The following is a 23,168-nucleotide window of genomic DNA, read 5'->3' as shown; positions in this document are numbered from 1 at the left end:
ACGGGGGGGGAGGCTGTGCTAACATGCCGTATGCCCTGCCTGTCCCTCCCAGCCCCGGTGTTCCTGACCGAGCTGCAGAATCAGGAGGTGCTGGATGGGTACCCCGTGAGCTTCGACTGTGTGGTGACAGGCCAGCCTGTGCCCAGTGTGCGCTGGTTCAAGGACGGGAGGGTGCTGGAGGAGGATGACCACTACATGATCAGTGAGGACCAGCAGGGTGGCCACCAGCTCATCATTACTGCTGTGGTGCCAGCAGACATGGGTGTCTACCGCTGCCTGGCCGAGAACAGTGTGGGTGTGTCCTCTACCAAGGCGGAGCTCCGCGTGGACCGTGAGTGCGCAGTCGGGTTTGATGGTTCAGGGTGGGATCCTGGCTGGGAGAAGCAGTACTGGGTTAGAGGATGACCTGGAGAGCATTGGTCTTGGGCCAGGCAGGATTTGGGGCTGGAATGTCTTGTGGCGGATGGAGAGTTCTCTTGGAACCCCCTGGAGAGGTGGCTGGGCTGGGGAGGAACCTGGGAAGGTTTGGAGATAGCCCATAGGCACAGTGAGTGGTTAATGGCACTGTGTCACAGTAAGAAATATATATTTGGTCTTGGTCTCTGATTCCTGGCGGGCCCCTAGATAGCTTCAGTACAAATATATCCATCGGATTTTTGACAAAAATGCAAAAGCAATTAAATGGAGGAAGGATAGAATTTCAGATTCAAGGATGGAATTTCAAATGGTGCTGGAGTAATTTGGACACTCGTAAATATGAACTTTGACCTTATGTGAAAATTAGCTCAAAATGGATTAGATACTTAAATGTAGACTATGAAGCTATAAAGCTTTTAGAAGAAAGTAGGAGGACATCCTCAGGACCTAGGGCTAGGAAAAGACTGCTTAGACTTGACCCATAAAAGGAAAGATTGGTACACAGACCTCCTCAGAGTTAAAACCTTTTGTTCTGAGAAAGACCAGGTGTTGAGGATGAAAAGCTACAGGCTGCAAATCACATATCTTATAAAGGGCCAAAAAAATATGTAAAGGAAAGCTCAAAATTAAACAATAAAATTTTAAAAAATCCACTTAGAATAGGCGCAAAAGACCTCTCCATACATTTCAAGGGAGAGGACATACAGAGGGCACATAAGCACACGGAAGATGTTCAGCATCATTAACCACCAGGGAAATGGAGATAAAAACTCCAGTGAGATATCACTGAACACTTACCAAGACGGCTAAGAGTTGAAAATGGTGATAACATCAAATGCAGGTAAACCTGCCGAGAAATGGGATCTCTCATGCATGGTGAGAATGTAAAGTGGTGCAGCCACTCTGGAAAACAGTTTGCAGTTGCTCATAAAACTATGTAGTCACTGTATGATCCCCAAATTGCCTTTTTTAGTATTTATCCCAGAGAAATAAAAACTCAAATTCATATTAAAACCTGTGCCCAGATACTCATAGCAGCTTTATTCGCAATAGCCCAAAACTGGTAATGACCCAGTTGTTAAACTGTGGTGTGGCTATTCTATAGAATACTACTCAACAAAGAAAAGGGACGAATTACTAACGTGCAACAATTATGATAAAATTTCATTTTATTGCATAAAATTAAACAAACACACATACACTCGATGGAGTTCATGTGAAACTTGTGAAATCTGAACAAGATCGGCCTGAACAAGGTTGAGGGATCATATCAATGTCACCTTTTATAGTTAGGAGACAAGTTAACATTGCTGGAAACTGGATGAAGGGTAAGTGGGAACTCTGTATTATTTCTTAGAGCAGCATGAGAATCTATAATTCAATAAAAAGGAAGAAAAACTATTAGAAAACACAACTATAAGTCAATCATCTTAAATAAGACTAGATTTTATATATTTACCTAAGTAGTTCTGTTTGCAAGCTCTTTATTTTGCCATGTAGATCTAGATTTCTATCTCATAACACTTTCTTTCTGCCTGAAGGACATCTTTAGCATTTTTTTGTATTGTGGGTATATCTGAAAAATGCCGTTATTTCACTTTTCTTTGGGATGTTTTTGCTAGGACAGTTTTTTTTCTTTCCATACTTTAAAGATGTTCTCTACCATCTCTCATTCTTTCCAATGAGGAATATGATGTTGTTCTTATCTTTGTTTCTCTGTACATAACTTATCTTTTCTGTTGGGATTTAACATTTTTTAGACATTTGCACGCCATAAAATTCACCATTTAAAAATGTATAATTCAGTGGTTTTTAATATTTTCACAACATTATGCTGCCATCTAATTTCAGAACAACTTCCAGAACATCATCCCAGAAAGAGACTCCATACCCATTGCCCGTCACTCCCCATTCCTACTCCCCCAGCCCCTGGCAACCACCAATCTATTTTCTGTCTGTGTGGGTTTGCCTATTATGAACTTTCCACGTAAATGGAATTATACAGTGTGTGTCCTTTTGTGTCTGGTTTCTGTTACTGAGCTTGTTTCCAAGGGCTGCCCAGGTAATAAATGTCAGTACTTCATTCCTTTTTATGGCTGAAAAGTATTTCATTGTATATGGACAGTTTATTCATTCATTGGATGATGTTTATCCATTGGTTTGTGGTTATTATGAATAACGCTGCTATGAAGATTCATGTGCAAGTTTTTGTGTGGACACACATTTTCATTTCTCTTGGATCTATACCTAGGAGTGGAATTGCTGGGTCATGTGGTAACTCTATGTTTAACTTTTAGAAAAACTAACAAACTGTTTTACACAGCAGCTACACCATTTTACATGTCTGCCAACAGTGTACAAAGGTGCCAATTTCCCTACATCTTTGTCAGCACTTGTTATTGTTCATCTTTTCAATTAGAGCCGTCCTCATGGATGTAGAGTGGTATCTCGTGGTTTTGACTTGAGTTTCCCTACTGATGGACGTTGAGCATCTTTTCATGTGCTTATTAGCAATTTGTGTATCTTTTTTGGAGAAATGCCTATTTGAATCCTTGTCCATTTTAAAATTAGCTTATTTGTCTTTTAAATCTTGAGTTGTAAGAGTTCTTTACATAGTCTGGTATTAGATCCTTATCAGGTATATGATTTTCAAATCTTTTCTCCTGTTCTGTGCATTGTCTTGTCACCATTTTTTTCACTTTCTTAATGTTGTTTGATGCACAAAAGTTTTAAATTTTGATGGAGTATAGTTTATCTACTTTTTCTTTGGTTTCTTGTGTTTTACTTGTCACGTCTAAGAAACTACTGTGTAATCCGAGGTTATAAAGATTTACACCTATGCCTTCTCTTATATTTAGGTTTTTGTCCATTTTGAGTTCATTTTTGTATATGGTTTGAGGCAAGGGCTCCAATGCATTTTTTTTCACGTGGAAGTCTAGTTGTCCCAGCACTATTTGTTGAAAAGATTATTTTACCTCATAAAAGCATCTTGGAACTCTTGTCAGAAATGAATTTCCATGAAATTTATAGGTTTATTTCTGACTCTGAATTCTATTCCCTTCATCCAAATGTCTGTCATTATGCCATTACGACACTGTTTAGACTATTGTAGCCTCGTATTAAGCTTTGAAATTTATAAGTGTGAGTCTGCCAACTTGGTTCTTGTTCAAGATTGTTTTGACCATCCTGAGTCTCTTGCCATTTTCTTATGAATTTTCAGATCAGTTTCTTGTCAGTTTCTGCAAACATGATCTCTGGATATGTCTTAAGATTTTCTTTGTATCACTGGTTTTTGAGTAATTTGATCATACTCTTTGGTGCACTTTATTTATATTCCTTGTGCTTGCGGTTAATTGAGCTTCCTGGAATTTTGGGTTAATAGTTTTCATTAAGTTTGACATCTGGGTTGGGCATTATTTCTTCAAATACTTTTCCTTTCCTCTTTCATTTGGGGACTTAAGTTACATATAATCAAGCCACTTGAAGTTGTACTACTGTTTACTAATAATCCTTTTCAATTTTTAAAATTCTTTTCTCTGTGCACTTCATTTTGCTTCGTTTCATTGCTGTGCTTTTACATTCCCCCTTATTTTTTTTGTAGTATCTAACCTGCTATCAATCCCATCCATTGTATTGTTTATCTCCAGAAGTTCTACTCAAGCCTTTTTTGTATGTTCTATATCTCATCTTAACTTTTTGAACACGTGGAAGACAGTTCTAATACCTGTGTTGATGTCCTTCTCTCCCAGTTCTACCATCTCTGTCAAATCTGAGTTGGTTTCGACTGACTGATTATTCCACACGTTATAGGTTGTGTGTTTCCTGCCTCTTTGCATGTCTGACAGTCTTGGCTGAATGCCTGACCCTGTGAATTTAACTCTCCTGGGAGCTGGATATTTTGTGTTTCTGCAGGGCTTCTTGAGCAATACTGGGAGTTACTTGGAAGCAGCTTGATCCTTTCGGGTCTGTGTGATTTATTAGCTGGGGCCAAGGCAGTGCTCAGTCCAAGGCATCTTTGTCTGCCGAAGTGAGAGTGTTCCTGAGTACTCTACCTGATGCCCTGTGAGTTATGAAAGTCTCTAATTGGACTGTAAGCAGACATTATTCCAGCCCTTGTGCGTCTCTAGTGCTCTTTCCTCTAGTCCTTTCAGGTGGCTCTATCCTGTGTTCGTGTGCCAGTCCTCGAGGCAGGGAGCCCTCTCACTGTGCAGCTTTCTCTTCTCTGGTTTTCTGTTCCATGGACACAAGCTGCCTTCATCTCTCAGGACGTCAGCTCTGTGTCCTCAACTCAGGGTGTGCCTTGCTCTGCCTCTGGTTCCCCTTCCTATAAACTTAGATCAGGAAGCTGGGGGCAATTATAGGGCTCACCATTGTTTCCTGTCCCTAACAGATCACTGTCCTTCACTTGCTTAACCACTCTGATGATTCTGTACACAATTCCAATGTATGGGTTTTTTTCCCACACAAAAAGAAATTCTCTGAGACACCAGCTGCGTGTCCCACAGTTCAACTCAATTCTGACACCGTCTACCTGGAGGTAGCATCAGATCCCATAGGTTAAGCACTCAGTCCCACAAGGCTGCCTCTCCCACCACTTTAGATATCAGCTGCAAGTCCAGGTTGTCACCTGTGCTTCTGGCCAATAAGCTATAAATTAGAGGTTCCAGTGACCCCCCTCCTTGGGTTTGATTAATTTGCTAAAGTGGCTCAGAGAACTCAGAGAAATATTTTACTTATTAGATCAGCGGTTGATTATAAAAGGATATAACTCAGAAACAGCCAGATGGAAGAGACATACAGGCAAGGCATGTGGGAAGGGGCAGGGCCAAGCATGCCACCCTCTGCCAGTCTCCACGTGCTCACCAGCTGGGAAGCTCTCTGAACCTCATCCTTCTGGGTTTTTATGAAGTCTTCATTACATAAGCACAACTGATTAAATCATTGACCATTGGTGATTGAACTCAGTCTTCCAGCCCCTTTCTGCTTCCTGGAGGTCAAGCAGCCCCAACCTTCTAATCACATGGTTGGTTACCCTGGCAACCAGCCCCCATCCTTAAGGGCTGTCCAAAAATCACCTCATTAACATAAAAAACCCCACCTTTATACCTCTTCTCATTTCGGAAATTCCAAGGGTTTAGGAGCTCTGAGTCAGGAACAGGAGGAAGACCAAACATATATTTCTTATTTCAGATCACAACATCACAACCATTGTTTTGTATATTGTGTTTGTTTTCCTTTGGTTGTTTCAGGGGGCCAGTGTCTTAGTTCAGGCTGTTGTAACAGAGTACCATAGACTGGGAAGCTTAAATAACAAAAATGTATTGCTTGAAGTTATGGAGACTGGAAGTCTGAAATCAGGGTGTCAGCATGATTGGGTACTGGTGAGAGCCCTCTTGCGAGTTGCAGACGTCTGTCTTCTCACTGTGCTCTCATGTGGGGCAAGGGGCAAGGGCTCTCTTCTTAGAAGGGCACTAATCCCATTCATGAGGCTCCACCTTCATGACCTCATCTAAGCCTGATCACCTCAAAAAGGTCCCATCTTCAAACACCATCACGTTGGGGGTTAGGGCTTCAACATATGAATTTTGGGGGACACAACATTCAGACTGTAGCAGAGGATAAATCCAGCCCCTCTTCTCCACTGCGGCTAGAAGTGGAAGCCCCAGCTGTTGGTTTTGAGGCCTATGTCACCCTTGTTCCTTAGTTGGCTGGAACTGGAAGATGCTGTTATTACCACTGTCTGCTATTTATGAAGCCCAGTAGTTATAATTGTTGGGTCTTGTAGTTAGTTACAGGCCTGGAAACATGGGCTGGTAACAGCCTGGGGACGGGGAGGGGCCACAGGGTAGCTGTGTTCCCCATGCCTGCTGACTCAAAAGTGTGAGTGTCTCCCAGGAATGGCTGTGCAGTGAGAAACAGGTAGCCTCTGGTGTGGGGCCCGTGCCCAGGCAGATGGGGTACAGGTCTCACTTCAGCTCCACCCTTCATCCTCAGTGACCAGCACTGACTACGACACTGCTGCAGATGCCACGGAGACGTCATCCTATTTCAGCGCCCAAGGCTACCTGTCCAGGTAGAGGGCCATGCAGAGGTGGGCAGTGCCCAGCGGGCTTGTGGTCCCAGACCCTTTGTGGGGGGTGGAAATGCTGGCTTGGACTGACAGAATTCAAATCCTGGAGCCTGCAGCCAGGCCATGGCAGTCTCTGTCCAGCAAAGAGGAGACCTCACACAATCCACACCTGACCCTGGTCCCCTCCTATCCTGGACCCCTCACGGGTCCATCTCACGGCTGCCCCTTCTTTGTTCTCCCCACCAGCCGGGAGCAAGAGGGCACGGAGTCTACCTCAGAGGAGGGGCAGCTGCCCCAGGTTGTGGAGGAGTTGAAAGACCTCCAGGTGGCCCCTGGCACGCGCCTGGCCAAGTTCCAGCTCAAAGTGAAAGGTACAAGAGAGAGGGACGAAGGGCAAGGGGCTGCCTGCCACCAGCAGAGGTTGCACGATTACCCGTGACCCAGGGGCCTCTGAGGACCTGGGGAGGGCATGGTGCCCACTGGGCTGCGGCCCTGTGCTGACCACTCCCCCTGCGGCCCCAGGCTACCCCACGCCTCGGCTGTACTGGTTCAAAGACGGCCAGCCCCTGACCGCATCTGCGCACATCCGCATGGCTGACAGGAAGACAGTGCACACCCTGGAGATTGTCTCAGTTACCGGCGAGGATGCTGGCCAGTACTCGGCCTACATCAGCAACACTGTGGGTGCTGCTTATTCATCTGCTCGGCTGCTGGTCCGAGGTGGGTGCTTAGGGACGCAGCAGAGCCTGGTGTCCACACCTGGGTTCATGTCCACCTGTAAACCATGCTGTGGCAGGCCTGGGAGCTAGGTCACTGCCCCCGTGTGCGGAAGTCACAGGTGGCCAGAAGCTGGCTTCCAGAGAGCATGTGCCCTTGTTGGGGGGCGGGGGGTGTGGGGCCCCAGAAAACTGACCAGCAAGCTGGCTAGCTAGCTGGTGGAGTAGGCCCAGGCAAACATGGGGCCCCCAGTAGACTGTGCGGAGGAAGAGACAGGTAGTTATTTTGGGAGTAGAGGTCTGAACTTCCTTATTTTCCAAAGTTCTGAGCATTACAAGGTGATTCCAAGCCTTGCCCAAATCTGCGCTGGTCTAGGGACCCACCACTGCCTGTGGCCTTGCTTCAGTGTGACGTTTTGAGCACAGGCATCCACGTGTTGGTTTCAGAGCGATGCCCCAGACTCCTGGGCGGGCGTGGGTAACATTGCATCTGGTCCATGGGGCCTGCGTGTGAATTGCACGTCTGCATGGCCAGGTTTAGGAAAGGTGCTGTGTGTAGGGATGGGCGGGGCCACCCTCGGGATTCCCAAGCTGCTGGGCAGGCCCACTCAGAGGAGGGGTACCTAGGTGATGTAGATCTGACTTCTGTGCCTTTTTCAGGCCCTGGAGAACCAGAAGAGAAGCCAGCATTAGGTGAGCCGACTCCAGAGGGCAGAGGGAGGGAAGGTGGAGTGGGCACTGGGGACAGGTTCAGTGAGGGTGTGTGAGGGGGACAACTGTGTGGAAATGGGGCTCTGCATTGTGTACCACCAGCTGCCCCATGTCTCTCCAGATGTACACCAACAGCTGGTTCCACCCCGATTCCTGGAGAAGTTCACCTCCAAGAAGGTGAAGAAGGGCTCCAGCATCACCTTCTCAGTGAAGGTTGAAGGTAGGATGTCCTGCCCCCCGGTCGCACTCAGGGAATCCCCAAGGGAGGGCCCCACTCAGGACGCTCCTAGGGAGGCTCAGAGATGACCCCTGCCTCCCAGAGCCGCACTCCTGGTGTGGGGAAGGACTGTCCACCGTATATACTCCTGCCTGCAGGAAACCCACCCCCAGCCGTGCACTGGCTGCGGGAGGAGGCTGAGCAGGGTGTGCTGTGGATCGGCTGCCACACACCGGGCTATACGGTGGCCAGCTCTGCCCAGCAGCACAGCCTGGTCCTGCTGGATGTGGGCCGACAGCACCAGGGCACATACACCTGCATCGCCACCAATGCTGCTGGCCAGGCCCTCTGTTCTGCAAGTTTGCACGTCTCTGGCTGTGAGTGGGCATGGGTGACCCAGCTGGGAGTGGGAGGGTGGCAGTGTGGGTAGTGTCCAGCCTCAGAGCTCATGGGCCAGCTCCCACCCCCTACCCTGTGGGCTCCACTCCTCCAGCAGAGACCCTCCTAGAAGCCCCCTGCCGCCCTGAGCCCCTCTCAGCTCCTCCGAGGGCTAGTGAGGCAAGTGCAGACCCCATTCCTGTCCCTACCACTGGTGGGATGGCTGTGGGCCAAGTTGGAACACTGGACACAGTCTTCCTCGGGGCTCCAGATGACAGGGCCAAGACCCCCTGGGAGGTTGTCCAGGCATCCCTGGCAGGGGTGCTGACCGGGCTCAGAGCTCAGTGGTATGACGTGTCGTCCTGGTGGCTCACCCTGTTCTCCTGACAGTGCCTAAGGAGGCTGGGGCAGTGGAAGAGCAGCCCGGGGTGAAGGAGGCCCTCATCTCCACCTTCCTGCAAGGGTGAGTGAGGGGCTGCTCAAGAGCCAGAGGGGCCAGGACTGAAGTCCTGGGAGTGCAGGTCCTGAGAGTGGGGTCCTGGCCCTGGGGGTCGGTGCTGCCGCTGGGGAGGGAGCCCCATCCTGGACCCCAGCCCAGTTCTTTTCCTCTTGGGCCACGTGGCTTGGGCCCCCATTGTAAAGGAAGAACTCCCCCAGGGCCCCAACTGCGGCACCCAGGCCCATGCCCCCAGACCCTCTTTTCCGTCAGGCCCCTCAGGATACCTCCTTCCCCTTTAGGACCCAAGCTGTTTCCGCACAGATGTCAGAACCTGCGGGTTTTGCTGACCTCTTTGGGCAGAGGAAAGGTACGGGCTGGGTGGGCACACACCTGGGTGGGGTAGGGGATGGGAGGTGCGGAGGAGGCTGCCCAGCTGGTAGCCCCAGGACTGAGAGGCTCCTCCGGACCCTGTGGCCCCAGGAACACCTGTTTGCCCAGCCCCGGGCTGGGGCTCCCTGCCCTCTAATGGGCCCAATTCTGAGCTTTGGTTGGTCTTCGGGCCATTTCTGACCCTGAGGACGTGGAAGCTCACAGGGGCCCCTGGGCTGGGCCAGCCCTTGGCTTAGAGCTCGTGTCCAGTGGGCCGTGTGGATGCCTGGGTGCAGGCAGCTGCTGAGGCAGGGCTGGCGTGAGGACGGTTCGGGGAGGGAGTGCTGGGTGTGCTGCCAGCAGGGCCCCCACGTTGTCTGGGATTCTCCCCCTGCCCCCAAGCTGGGTCCCCCTACTCCAGTCTCTAAGTGTGCCTGCCCCCTGACGTGTCCAGCCACTTCCTGGCCACCTGCACAAGGCCCCAGCACCTTGGTGTATTTTAAACTGTTTTTATGGAAAATACTGAGTCTGCACAGAAGTTGAGAGGAGAGAGCTGTGCACCCCATGGTCCACCTTTGGGATCACTTCTCCACTGACCTGCTTTGTTAATTTACCCCCCGCCCCCAGGCCGCCCTCATTCCCCCTTAAGCCCAACAACTCCCCCTGCCCCCTCCCCCCGCAAAGGGTCCCACTTCCATCAAGCTCATCCTGAAGCCATCAAATCACAGCTGCCAGGGGTCTGGACCCCCCAGCCCTTGGGCCACAGTTTGGGGATCCTGCCCCCTGCCTTCAGTGTCCAGAACCTGCCCTTGTGTTACACTGCTTGGCTGACTGCTTGTCATCTCCGTCCCTTCCGAGCCCCTTCGCAGACCAGTGGCCTGGTGGCCAACAGGAATGGAGGTGGCACAGACCCCACTGGGGACCGCGCAGCTCCAAGCTCCAACCCCAGCCTGACCGCTTACCCAGCTTTGCCCTTAGCTGCCCTTGCAGCCCTGCTGGCGGCCTGCCCTGACCTCCTGCTCTCCCCCCAGCCACCTGCTGCCCCCACTGCCCAGATCCTGCTTCCCTGAGTTTGTGGTCCCCTAAGTCACAGCTTGGCTCAGATGCCCTTGAGACAAAGAGACGCCTAGTCGTGGCCAGCCTTCCCTGCTTCTGGCAGTGCTGGCCCAAATCTGTGCACCCCTCGGCTCCTCTGACCCCCAAGCCCAGGATGGGCCTGGAGGTGGGTGTTCAGGCACATCTGTGGAGCACACCTGGCTGAGCTAGGGTCTGGCCCCTAGGAGAGCTCCTGGCAGCAGAGGCCTGTGGCCACCTGTCCTTGGCCGAGGTGGGCACAGAGGAGTTCCTGAAGAAGCTCACCTCGCAGATCACAGAGATGGTGTCAGCCAAGATCACACAGGGTAAGGGTGGCTGGTGATGGAGCGAGGTCCAGGGGGTGGCCAGGACTGAGCCCCCAGGACTGGGGCCCCTCCTCACCTGAATGCCCTGGAGACCCACGGGAAGGCAGCACAGGGGGCAGGCCTTTCGAGGGCGTCATGTGCCCTGTGTCCTCCAGCCACGCTGCAGGTGCCAGGAGGTGACAGCGACGAGGAGTCCAAGACGCCATCCGCGTCCCCCCGGCATGGCCGTTCACGCCCCTCTTCCAGCGTTCAGGAGTCGTCCTCCGAGTCTGAGGATGGAGACTCCCGGGGAGAGGTGCATGGGCAGGCAGGGTGGGCGAGGGGGTGTGAGAGCGTGGGGGGCAGGGTGGAGGTGGAGCTGGTGTAGGGGCAGGGGGAGGTGGGGCAGAGGAGGTGTGGGCACACTCCTGAGTGGCCAGTATCACCACCACGACCCAGGACACCCCCAGCACCCTAGAGGTTCCTCCTTGTCCCCTTGTGGTGGGCCACCTGCCACTCCCGATAGGGTTTCCATCAGCAGAGGTGGGTTGGGCCTGTTCTAGAACTTCATGGAATCTCAGCATGGCTACTTCTTCTCCACTTAATTCCTTGTAGCCTGGGGCCTTGGGAGGCCCATTGGCCCCTCTCTGGCTCCACCTCCCCCCCCCCCAGGGTCTTTTGGGGACTGTTGTGGCCTTGGGAGGCCTGGCTGGCCCCAATCCTGGTCTGACTCAGCGACTTGCCCCCAGATCTTTGACATCTATGTGGTCACAGCTGACTACCTGCCCCTGGGGGCTGAGCAGGATGCCATCCTGCTGCGGGAGGGCCAGTATGTGGAGGTGCTGGACTCGGCCCACCCGCTGCGTTGGCTTGTGCGTACCAAACCCACCAAGTCCAGCCCCTCTCGGCAAGGCTGGGTGTCCCCTGCTTACCTGGACAAGCGACTCAAGGTACCTGGATGGCTGGAGGGGTGGTCCTGGGGTTGTACATGCCCCCCCATGAAGGTGGGAGCCTGACCCTCAAAGGACAGGCCAGTGCTCAGGCTGCCTATGACCCTCTGCTGTTTCTCACCAGCTGTCACCCGAGTGGGGGCCCGCTGAGGCCCCTGAGTTCCCTGGCGAAGCTGTATCGGAGGATGAGTACAAGACGCGGCTGAGGTGAGGGGCCGCCGGGCAGGAGCTGTGGGAAGCTGGGATCCCGTGGGGGGCCTCCGAGATGCTCATTCCACACAAGTCCTCAGGGGCTGGCCTCTAGCAGGTGGGACCTTGCCCGGCAACTTCGTGGGGTGGGGCTGCCTGGTGTGTGGGGGTGCCCTCCCCCCACCATCTTGCCCGGCCCAGCTGAAGGTGGGCGGCAGGGTGCACGTGACCTGGAAGGGCCTCGTGCGGCAGCTGAGCTCCTGGCTCTTCCCCTCGCGGCTCTCTCCCCACCCAGCTCCATCATCCGGGAGCTGCTGAGCTCGGAGCAGACCTTTGTGGGCAAGCTGCAGTTCCTGCAGACCCACCACATGCAGTACATGGACCGCTGCCCCCACGTGCCCACGGCCGTGGCCAGCCAGAAGGCAGTCATCTTCCGAAATGTGCAGGACATCAGCCAGTTCCACAGCAGGTGGGCGTGGGGGTGGGCCTCCAGGCTTTTCCCCAGGTCTGTGTGTACACACGCACACGCTTAGACACACACATGCACATGTGTAGATACGTATGTGCACACATCAGTCATACATGCACAGGACACACGGACAGACATACATGGGCACACACCACGCATGCGCACATATACGTGGATGCTCACACTCGCACATGCGTGTAGTGACAGGGCTGTGGCTCAGGGCAGTGGGCAGGAGTCGAGAAGAGACAGAACCTTTGATGACTTGATTCACGCATTGGTGCACCACAGCCCAGTGCAAGAGCGCACGTGTCCCCAGGAACACAGGCACGTGCACTTGGCTTAACCCCAGCTTAGGCTTCCCACTGCAACCCAGCACACAGGCATACCCCAGGAACGTGCGCACGCGTACCTGGGCACGCACACACACACCCTTTGACATGTGGGCGTGCACGTACATGGCACACACGTGAGTACATGTACACCCACAGGCATGCACTCCCTTAGCTGCTTACACACCTGCACACACATGGGTGTACATGCAGCACACGTGCACACAAGTGCGTGCCCTGAAACACCACACACGCACGGCCCTCACGGCCCAGCACACCCACTCTCATCCACAAGGACCCGGCCCTGTTTTCTTCCCAAACCTGAGGGTTTGGGGCTGGGTCGTGGGTTGTGGGCGGGGGTCCTGATGTCAGCCCTCACCTGACCACTGTTCGTCCCCACGGCAGCTTCTTACAGGAGCTGCGTAGCTGCGACACGGATGACGATGTGGCCATGTGCTTCATCAAGAACCAGGCGGCCTTTGAGAAGTACCTGGAGTTCCTGGTGGGCCGAGTGCAGGCCGAGTCGGTGATGGTCAGCACGGCAGTGCAGGAGTTCTACAAGGTGCCCCTCTGCCCATCAGGCTCCATGCTGGCTCTCCGCTCTTAGGTCATCTTCCCCAACCCTGCTCAGGCCCCACTTCAGCCTGCCCAGGCCCCCTGGCCCCCAGCTTAGAACAGCAGGCAAGGTCCCCCCCAACCCCAAGCTCTGCTCACCTGTTAGACAACGACACCGGCCATCACCTGAGGCGGGGGTGAGGACCACCTGGGGAGGAGGGCCTGTGTGTGCTCGTGCATGCACCCCTGGGACCCTGATCCACCAGCTTTCGGGCTCTGAGGACACAGGCCATCCGGAGGCTGTGCCCTCCTGCCCTGAACCCAGCGCTACGTTTCCCACAGAAATACACTGAGGAGGTGCTGTCGGCTGCAGGTCCCTCGCAGCCCCCCCCACCACCACTGCAGCACTTCCTGGAGCAGCCGGTGGAGCGGGTGCAGCAGTACCAGGCCCTGCTCAAGGTAGGCGGGGCCGGCCAGGGCCTGCGGGGCCACCCCCGTGCCAGCCGCCCCAGGCCTCGCCCTGACCTGCCGTCTCCCACAGGAGCTGATCCGCAACAAGGCGCGGAACGGACAGAACTGCGCGCTGCTGGAGCAGGCCTACGCCGTGGTGTCGGCCCTGCCTCAGCGAGCCGAGAACCAGCTGCACGTGTCGCTCATGGAGAACTACCCAGGCACCCTGGAGGCCCTGGGCGAGCCCATCCGCCAGGTGTGGGGCTGGGGGAGCAGTGGAGGGCCTGGACAGGTGGTCAGGGCTTGGGGAGGGCTGGACTCCAGGCTGGGCCTGGCTGACCACCAGCTGACTGCTCTCCCAGGGCCACTTCGTCGTATGGGAGGGGGCACCGGGTGCGCGGATGCCATGGAAGGGCCACCACCGGCATGTCTTCCTGTTCCGCCACCACCTGGTGGTCTGCAAGCCCAGACGGGACTCACGCACTGACACCTTCAGCTACGTCTTCCGGAACATGATGAAGGTTTGCAGGCTGTGACGGAGGCTGGGTGGGCAGAGGGAGGCCCTGCAGGACGTGCAGGCAGGTGGAGGCTGGTGGCCGGTCCCACAGCCCTGTCCTGGGTGGCCATGGCCCAGCCTGCATCTGGGCAGTCAGCCTGCATCCTCCCCCTACAGCTCAGCAGCATCGACCTGAACGACCAGGTGGAGGGCGATGACCGTGCCTTTGAGGTTTGGCATGAGCGGGAGGACTCCGTGCGCAAGTACCTGCTGCAGGCGCGGACGGTCATCACTAAGAACTCCTGGGTGAAGGAGATCTGTGGCATCCAGCAGCGCCTGGCCCTGCCTGTCTGGCGTGAGTGCCTGGGCTCATGGGGCAGGGCTGGGTGGGAGGCTGAACCTTTCAGCCTGGCTGCCTGGCTGGCTTGGGAGTACCCGGGTTGGCAGGTCCTGAGCTCTGGCCCCTGCCCCTACCTGGGCAGGCGCAAGGGGAAGGGCTCGATTCTGGGGCAAGTGGCTCGCTCTCCCCTTGGTTAGCCCAGCCTCTCGGGAGCCCTGAATCAGAGCGCAGGGCTGGCCCTGACCAGAATGGAGGGGAGCCTGGAGGTTCACTCGGGACTTCCCAGCACAGGGCAGGAGCCCAGACTGTTAGGAATGTGAAGGACCCAGAAGTCTTGGTTTTGCTCCCTCACTTGGAACAAGAGCGAAGATCCCATTTCAACACGCCCTCCTTTTCCACAGTCCCTGCCACTCCCCAATATACACCCAGCCTGTGTCTCTCAGCCTAATTCCCATCCAGGCCCTGGTGTGGTACTACAGACAAAGGCTCACAAGGGGTGATATCTGTTGCAACCACATCCTTGGGGCTCTGGCCCTGCCAGCTGTGCACCTGAGGGGACAGGTGAGTGCTCAAGGCCCTTGTATATATCCCCAGGCCCCCCGGATTTTGAAGAGGAGCTGGCCGACTGCACAGTTGAGCTGGGCGAGACAGTCAAGCTGGCCTGCCGTGTGACGGGCACACCCAAGCCCATTGTCAGCTGGTACAAAGGTAGGCCTTTGGGGGCCAGTGGCTACTGCTCCTGCAACAGGCAAGAGCCGCCCAGAGGGAATCAGGCTGGGCAGGGGCCCAGGGATCCAGGGTGGGGTCTGGCTGAGGGGCTGGACACAAGAGACAGGCCCTCTGCTCCAGTTGCCTGCTCCTGAATCAAAGACAGGCTGGCCAGTGTGCACAGGTGGTTGAGGTGGGACAGAGGTGAGCTGCTCAGATGTGCATTGTGTTTCTGACGCAGTGGCTCTGCCCATCACTGAATCTCACTCATTAACTCTCATTTGACATGTTTGTGCTGACTGCCCAGGTACCATTCTAGGTGCAGGGGAAACAGCAATGAACAGGCCAGTCAGCCTTGTCCAAGCAGGCTGCCCTTCTAGGGGAGGAGACAGATGACAAGCACATAGACAAATGTGTAATATGAAGTCAGAAGTGACGTGACCAGCCAGAGAAATAAGGCAGAGAGAAGGGCAGAGGGTGGCCATCATGCAGACATGTTGGAGGAACTCCAAATGGGCAGCGAGGCTGCGGGAGGACAGGGGAGAGGGGAGGCACTGAGGCTGGTGTGGTGGGGAGCGAGGCTGGGAAATGCTGGGCCTTGGGGGCTGCCCTGTGGGTCTCAGATTTGACTCTGTGTGTGAAGGGAGCTGCAAAGTTCGGGGGTTCCCAGGAACACCGTGACTTCTGACACCAAGTTCAGGAGCCCAAGACCGTTCTCACTGGACACCAACTGCAAGGTTGGGGGTTCCACAACCACCTTCAGGTTCAGTGATTTACTAGGACTCACAGAACACAGCACAGCCCTCCGGGTTTACGGCAGTAAGAGGGAAGAGGTACATGGGGTGGGGTCCAGTTGGGGGTCCAGGCGTGGTTCAGATGTCCCCCACAATGGAGTCATGTGGACATGCCTGTTTCTGTCAGTACTGATGTGTGCTGGCACACGGAGTGTGGCCAACCAAGGACACTCACTTGTTGAGGCTTGTCGTCCAGGGTTTCAGTTGGGGCATTCATGTAGGCTGACCACCTGCAAGGCTGACCTCAATCTCTGGCCCCTCCGAGCTCAAGCTGATGCCGTATGGCCTAAAGCCCCCACCCTAAATCACAATGTGGCATAGACCACCTGGTGTGGTCCAAGGTCCCAGGTAAATCAAGATGCTCCTATTAGGCCTCACCTGGCTGGCAGGTAGGTCTCACCCAGGCTGGCAGGTAAATCCTGAATCCCTAGTTTAGTCCCAATAGCCGAGTCCAGTCCTGGTTTTGGAGGAGCTGTCCTAGGGAAGTCAGTCGAGCTGTCCCAAGGAAGTCAGTCCTCCTGTCCTGCTTGTCCACAACCAGCTGGGGGCATTTGTTCACCCACGAATGGCTAAGAATGGGGCTGGAAAAGACATTCAGGGGCATTTTGCTGGGCCTGAAAGAGGGGTCATCCCTGTCCCAAGTCAGAGCTTCAGGGCAGAGTCAGGGATGCAGCAGCTGGTTCCCCGCAGCACCCTGGGGATCTTCCTTCCGGGGTCTGTGGGGTCCTGGGGTCTGTGGAGTTTGCTTCCCAGCTGCCTCACAGAACCCATGCAGTGCAACTCCACTTCCCCGCCAGCCCTTCTCACACCAAGACCTTTTGCCTGTGAAGATGGGTTCAGAGAGACAAAGCCATTCCATAAATTTATTTAGAAGTAAGAATGAGCCCTCAGCCACCACCTTTCAGCTAGGCTGCCCCCAGGAGGGTGTGCCGGCCGGGCTGCGTCGGAGGGGAATGAGGGATGCGCTGTGCCCGGGACCAGTCAAGTGGGATCCCAGGTGCCCACGTCTATCCAGACCATCGCCGTCCCTTTCCTCTTGACCATTACCCCGTGAGCAGCTTGCAGGCTTTGACCCCTCTGAGGACAGCTGTGTCCAGTGAGCAAGGGAAGCAAGGGGCAGTCAGATGGGCAGTTCATGTTGGGCAGCTTCTGTGACAGACGGCACAGGTTCTCAAACTGCAGGCGGTCCAGGCAACACACACAGCCTTGTGGTGTGGCCAGAGTGGATGGTTCACTGACCTAAAGCAGCATCACGGTTGGAAACACCGCAAATGGCCCTGAGAGGCGCCCATCTGCCAGATGGGGGGGGGGGCGGTCCACCCCGTGTAATGTGCACTCCCCAACTCAGAGCATCTCTCTCGGCAGTCCCCTGTCTGGCGTGCACTGGCGCTCGGCGCCGTGTGCAGTGCGGCAACTCCACACAGGAACCCGCGTGGTCTGGGCTGAGCCCTGTCAGTGGCCTCACTTTGCCTCCATGGTTCATGGACCCAAGGGAAGGGTGTCTTCAACCCACCTGTCTATAGTCTGTCAAGTGTCAAACTGAATGGCTAGGGCATTCACAACATCTCAAGGTCAGTGAGCACATAACCTTTGCCAGGAAAAGTAGCATCTGGCAGGAGAAATCAGACTCACCAGCCAGCAGAATGTCATTCGTTTGGCAGAAGCTTGAGTGTCGGGCAGAGGGCCAGGTCCTGATCCACCCCCGGGGCAGCCAGCAGGGAGCAGAGAGCAGCACTGATGTGTGTTAGAGATCGTGCCATGCGAATGCAGGGACCGCTGGTCTTGGTCCCTGCATGCCAGCAGGAAGGGAAAGCAGGTGGCTGGAGTGACCAGGACTCCTGCCAGGAGCTGTTAGCCTGCACAGCAGACCCCATGACAGCCACCCTGTCCACGCCAGCTGCAGCCACAGGAGCAGTGCCTGGATTAGGCTGGTGACAGCCTCCTGCCAGCCACGCTCTCTGGCTGTACAAGGCTGTTGATTTTGGACTCGGCCTCTCTCGTTACCTTGGCTACTTTCACATCGCCCAGGAGGCCTGGAACTTCCTTTCTCCTCCTGGGGTTCTTTTCACAATCTTGGGAAGTGACAGGTTGCTGGGCTGGAGCTGGTTACGTGCTCCATCATCACCTATCCATGTGTAGGGCATCCCCACCCTTGGGTGGAGCAGGGAATTGCAAACAGCAAACATCAGGGTCCAGAGGTAGAAGCCACAGTCATAGCACCCTGACTTGACCCCAAGGTGACATTACTTTTCCTGTTCTCTGGGAACCTTGCTCAAATCCCGTAAGTGGAGTCCAGATGCCTGTATCCAGCAGAGCCATCAGAATCCAAGTTCTCCCCCTGCCTGGGGTCCCTGGCATATCAGATGGGCATGCAGCGCACAGGGAGACCAAGGCCCACTTCTGATTATTTTTCTCTTAAAGCAGAGGTGAGGGTGGAGGAGGAGGAAGGGGCCTGGGATGGAACAAGACACATTCCACAGCTTAGTGATATCCAGTGTTTTGGGCTCACTCAAAGCCCCAAACAGGGCAGCAAGATTGTCACTACTGACCCCATCTGTTTTAGCTTCAGGGACCCCTTGACTTAACAGCCGCATCACATTGTTCTTGGGGGCTCTGTGCCCCCTTGCCTGGCTGGGGTTTAACTTGCATGGTGGTGACCTTTTGCATGGGGTCCACTGAGCAGTGGTTTCCACTGGCCCAGAGCCGTGGTAACATCTCCCATCCTCTTTCTGGGTCTTGCCATAAGGGCTGAGTGAGGTTGCCAAGGAGGCAGGAGCACTTACATCCCTCTGGATCACCTCTGGTGTGTCACCAGCATTCTAGACTCCATCCAGGTGCCACGAGCCCATGTGCTAGCTATTGATGGTTCCCTGTAGAAGTTTGTCTGTGTCAGGAAGTTGTTCCGAGCCAGGGTTCACAGCAAACATTGGGGTCCTTTACTGTCACCTCTAAAACAATCCTGCGTGTGTTTGGTGCCTGAGTTCTAGCCCTGCTCCTGCCTGCCCGTCAGGATTGGTGATCCCTCTCCCTTTGCACCCAGTGTTTTTCTGTGACTGGGGTCAGGAGGGCATGGGACCTTCCTGGGGCTCAGCATGTGTTCTGATATTTGTTGGGAAGTGGGGCTGACTTGAGGCTGAACCAGAATGTCCCCGCTGCAAGGAGAGAGTGCATCAACCAAGGCACCATCCAAGTGTCTGTCGTTGAACCCACTTCTCAGTGCTCAGATTGCAGCCGCCTGCCCAGTTTCTCTCCATTCACGGGAAATCGCTGTTTCCTGCCCAGCTTACCATGAAGTTTGTTCAGTATGTCCACCACTGATTCCCTCAGGTTCTATTAACTGGCCCATGGGCCACCTTCTTTCTCTTTTGGAATGCTGTGTCTCGGACAGTGTCCCTTCCTTGTTGCCAGAATTGCAAATCAGAAACTGTGAAGGGTCTGAGATGTTTCTTGGCTTGCAAGCCAGCAAGCCAACCTGCCAGCCAGATACAAACAAAAGACCCAAGACCCCAGGTCAGAGACAAAGGCTGTCACAGCAAATGCAGCATGGGCTGCCCATGCCTTGATCTCCACATCCAGGGACCAGCTGTCAGCTTCCTGCAGTGGGTTGTACCACAAGAGAGAAACCCCAAGTTTTAGGAGACGCTGAGCTTTTTTGGGGCTGCTGGCACATCTTCCCATCCTTCCCTCCAGAGGGAGAAGTGACTTATGGAAGGCAAGCAAATGTCTCACAGGGAAGGAAGGTGAGGACTTGTCTCTGCTGCCCTGGATGGCTCCTGGAGTGTCAGTGCTGGCAGTAGGTGTCTTTGCCTAGAGGATCTGACTGCAGGAATGCCAGCAGTCCATGGAGAATTGTTTTCTGACCGTGAGATGAAGGTGGAGAATTGACCACAGATTGACAGTGTCACGGGTAGCCTTGCCAAGGGCTGTTTTGTGTGCGAGGTGAAAGCCAAGAGGTCTGAGTTTGGGGGAGAATGGGAAGAGAGGCACCTGGAGACAGAGTGAGGACAACTCTTTCCTGGAATTACCATGCTGGGGCGCAGAGAAATGAGGTGGCAGCTGGGGGCTTTTGGGGGGGTATAGTTTTAAATTGGTTCTTAAGGTTCCTTGTGAATCAAAAGTCAAAATGCTACTTATGAACTGTTATAACTTAATCTTGTTCAGAATGTACAGAGTTATTGGAAAGTGTTTGTCTGTGAAATTTTATGTATTTATGGAGGAAAGAATTCGTAGTGAAAAATGCACAACTCCTCATCCCCCTCCCTGGAGAGAAATGTGTTACAGCTGGAGATGTTTGTCAGACGGGCATCTGGAAGAAGGGGGTTAAGGAAATGGGTGGTGTCCGAGTATGTCTGCCAGGTGGGGTCGGTATCTTGGAGGTCCCTGGAGAGCTGCAGAATCACCGGCAAGGTGGTTGAGGGTCTGGTTATCAGAAGGAGATGTCCTCTGTAGGGTTTGGGTCCCCCAGCCCGGCCCCTGCCTCCAGCTGAGAGCCTGCCTTTAAGAGGCCACGCTGTGCACAGGGAGGTCTGGGGAAGTAGATGCAGCGGGTCAACGCCACGTCCCCATCCAGGGCTCCAGGTCAGCTTGGCCGGCTAGACCTCTGGCAGGGAACCCACACTGGCTCTTGTGCTGCAGGGGCAGCCTCCTCCGTCAGACTTTGTGACTGTGAGCCCCAGGCAGGCCCAGACTCTTGTCCCTGATTGGCTTCCCTCTGTTTCGGCCCTCCCCTCCTTTCCAGATGGGAAGCCAGTGGAGGTGGACCCGCACCACATCCTCATCGAAGACCCCGACGGCTCGTGTGCCCTCATCCTGGACAACCTGATGGGCGTCGACTCTGGCCAGTACATGTGCTTTGCAGCCAGTGCTGCTGGCAATGCCAGCACCTTGGGCAAGATATCGGTGCAAGGTGCGCTCTGGGGGGAAGGCCAGAGTGTGCGTGCCCAGGCCCCACCCTGTGGGCATTGTAAGGGCATCAGCCCTCGTGGGGGACACGGGCCTGTGAATGGAGCTGGCAGGCGGTGGATGTGAATGTCTGACTGAGGTCTGGGGGGCTCACTGGTGGGGGTGGGGTCCTGCTCCATCACGGTGTCTCTCTGTCTCTTTCTTTCTCTATATCTCTGTGTCTCTGTCTGTCTCTCTGCCTACATCTCTTTTTCTGTTTCTCTGTATCTCTGTCCCTCTCTGTGCCTCTATCTGTCTCTGTCTCTCTCTCTCTTTTCGTCTCTCTGTACCTCTGTCCCTCTGTCTCTGCCTCTCTGTCTTTGTCTCTGTGTCTCTCTGTCTGTCTTTTTCTCTCTGTGTCTCTGTTTATGTCTGTCTTTGTGTCTCTGTCTTTATCTCGTCTTTCTCTGTGTCTCTTTCTCCATCTCTCAATCTCTCTCTCTCTCTCTTTTTTCTTTCCCCGCATTCCCTGGACCCTGCAGTCCCCCCGCGGTTTGTGAACAAGGTCCGAGCAGTGCCCTTTGTGGAGGGAGAAAATGCCCAGATCACCTGCACCATCGAAGGTGCCCCACACCCTCAGATCAGGTGGGCCAGGCAGCCTGGGGCTGGGGTGGAGGAGGGCAAGTAGGGCTGCCCTGGGTCCATCCTGCCTGCCTGAAAAATAAGGGCGGGCAGCCTCTTCACTGGTCAGGGTTGGCTGGACACAGAACATCAGCCTTTCTGATGAGAAGTGGTTGTGATGGGGCTGCAGCACATTCTGAATGCAGCTCTAGCCGCAGCGAGGAGGACGTGGGGCTGGCTGAGTGTTGGGTGGGTGGCGTCCAAGAGGGCGGGCTCTGTAAGGATATCTGGGTCTATAGGGTGGGGGAGGGGAGGGTCCTGAGCATGGGGGGCCTGGGGAGACCCCACCTGACCACGCCCGGGGTTGGCTTCAGGTGGTACAAGGATGGGGCCCTGCTGACCCCTGGGGGCAAATATCAGACCCTGAGTGAGCCCCACAGTGGCCTGCTGGTGCTGGAGATCCGGGCAGCTGGCAAGGAGGACCTGGGCCTCTATGAGTGTGAGGTGAGGATGGTGGGCCCAGGGCGAGGGGGATGCGGGGATCTGTTTTGGGGATCCTGCCTGGTTACCACCATTTATAACCACAATGAGAGAGGGGACACCAGGCCGCTGTCACCCACTGTCCCTGATGAGAGAGGGGACACCAGGCCACTGTCACCCACTGTCCCTGATGAGAGAGGAGATACCAGGCCACTGTCACCCACTGTCCCTGATGAGAGAGGGGACACCAGGCTACTGTCACCCACTGTCCCTGATGAGAGGGGACACCAGGCTACTGTCACCCACTGTCCCTGATGAGAGAGGGGATGCCAGGCCACTGTCACCCACTGTGCCTGATGAGAGAGGGGACACCAGGCCACTCACCCACTGTCCCTGGTGAGAGAGGGGACACCAGGCCACTGTCACCCACTGTCCCTGATGAGAGAGGGGACACCAGGCCGCTGTCACCCACTGTGCCTGATGAGAGAGGGGACACCAGGCCACTGTCACCCACTGTCCCTGGTGAGAGAGGGGACACCAGGCCGCTGTCACCCACTGTCCCTGATGAGAGAGGGGACACCAGGCCGCTGTCACCCACTGTCCCTGATGAGAGAGGGGACACCAGGCCACTGTCACCCACTGTCCCTGGTGAGAGAGGGGACACCAGGCCGCTGTCACCCACTGTCCCTGATGAGAGAGGGGACACCAGGCCGCTGTCACCCACTGTGCCTGATGAGAGAGGGGACACCAGGCCAGTCACCCACTGTCCCTGGTGAGAGAGGGGACACCAGGCCGCTGTCACCCACTGTCCCTGATGAGAGAGGGGACACCAGGCCGCTGTCACCCACTGTCCCTGATGAGAGAGGGGACACCAGGCCACTGTCACCCACTGTCCCTGGTGAGGGAGGGGACACCAGGCCGCTGTCACCCACTGTCCCTGATGAGAGAGGGGACACCAGGCCGCTGTCACCCACTGTCCATGTGGAGCAGGCAGGGCCTGAGGAGGCGGGCCCTGGGAGGAGCCCCCTCAGTCCTTGGGGCCCGGAGGCTGGCACTGCTCTGGGGAATGTGTGTGCTGGCTGGGGCTCTTCCTGGCTGCAGCCTCGTCCTTCCTGCTGCTGCTGGCAGCCTGCTGGGGGTGGTGTGTGGTGCGGTGCCCGCTCCCTGGGGCAACTCTCCGGGAACGAAATGGACCCGAGTCCACTCTGGA

At 55.0% G+C, this 23,168-nt stretch overlaps 1 protein-coding gene across 1 annotated transcript in view; it reads left to right on the top strand.

The window, feature by feature from the left end:
* Nucleotides 1-23,168, top strand: part of OBSCN (obscurin, cytoskeletal calmodulin and titin-interacting RhoGEF) — a 188,951-nt gene that overhangs the window by 142,093 nt on the left and 23,690 nt on the right. Inside the window, 23 exon segments of the mRNA XM_057708594.1 lie at nt 53-331; nt 6,412-6,490; nt 6,734-6,858; nt 7,010-7,207; nt 7,864-7,896; nt 8,036-8,134; nt 8,290-8,508; nt 8,900-8,972; nt 9,248-9,315; nt 10,598-10,717; nt 10,873-11,012; nt 11,446-11,646; nt 11,771-11,853; nt 12,131-12,304; nt 13,039-13,195; nt 13,531-13,647; nt 13,730-13,894; nt 14,001-14,159; nt 14,312-14,489; nt 15,069-15,182; nt 20,715-20,882; nt 21,400-21,502; nt 21,853-21,982. Coding sequence (XP_057564577.1) covers nt 53-331; nt 6,412-6,490; nt 6,734-6,858; nt 7,010-7,207; nt 7,864-7,896; nt 8,036-8,134; nt 8,290-8,508; nt 8,900-8,972; nt 9,248-9,315; nt 10,598-10,717; nt 10,873-11,012; nt 11,446-11,646; nt 11,771-11,853; nt 12,131-12,304; nt 13,039-13,195; nt 13,531-13,647; nt 13,730-13,894; nt 14,001-14,159; nt 14,312-14,489; nt 15,069-15,182; nt 20,715-20,882; nt 21,400-21,502; nt 21,853-21,982 — 3,182 coding nt within the window.

The sequence above is a fragment of the Hippopotamus amphibius genome, chromosome 15, assembly GCF_030028045.1.
Source record: "Hippopotamus amphibius kiboko isolate mHipAmp2 chromosome 15, mHipAmp2.hap2, whole genome shotgun sequence".
NCBI lineage: Eukaryota > Metazoa > Chordata > Mammalia > Artiodactyla > Hippopotamidae > Hippopotamus > Hippopotamus amphibius.
The sequence above is the reverse complement of the archived record's forward strand: the minus strand, read 5'-3'. Positions and strand labels throughout refer to the sequence as shown.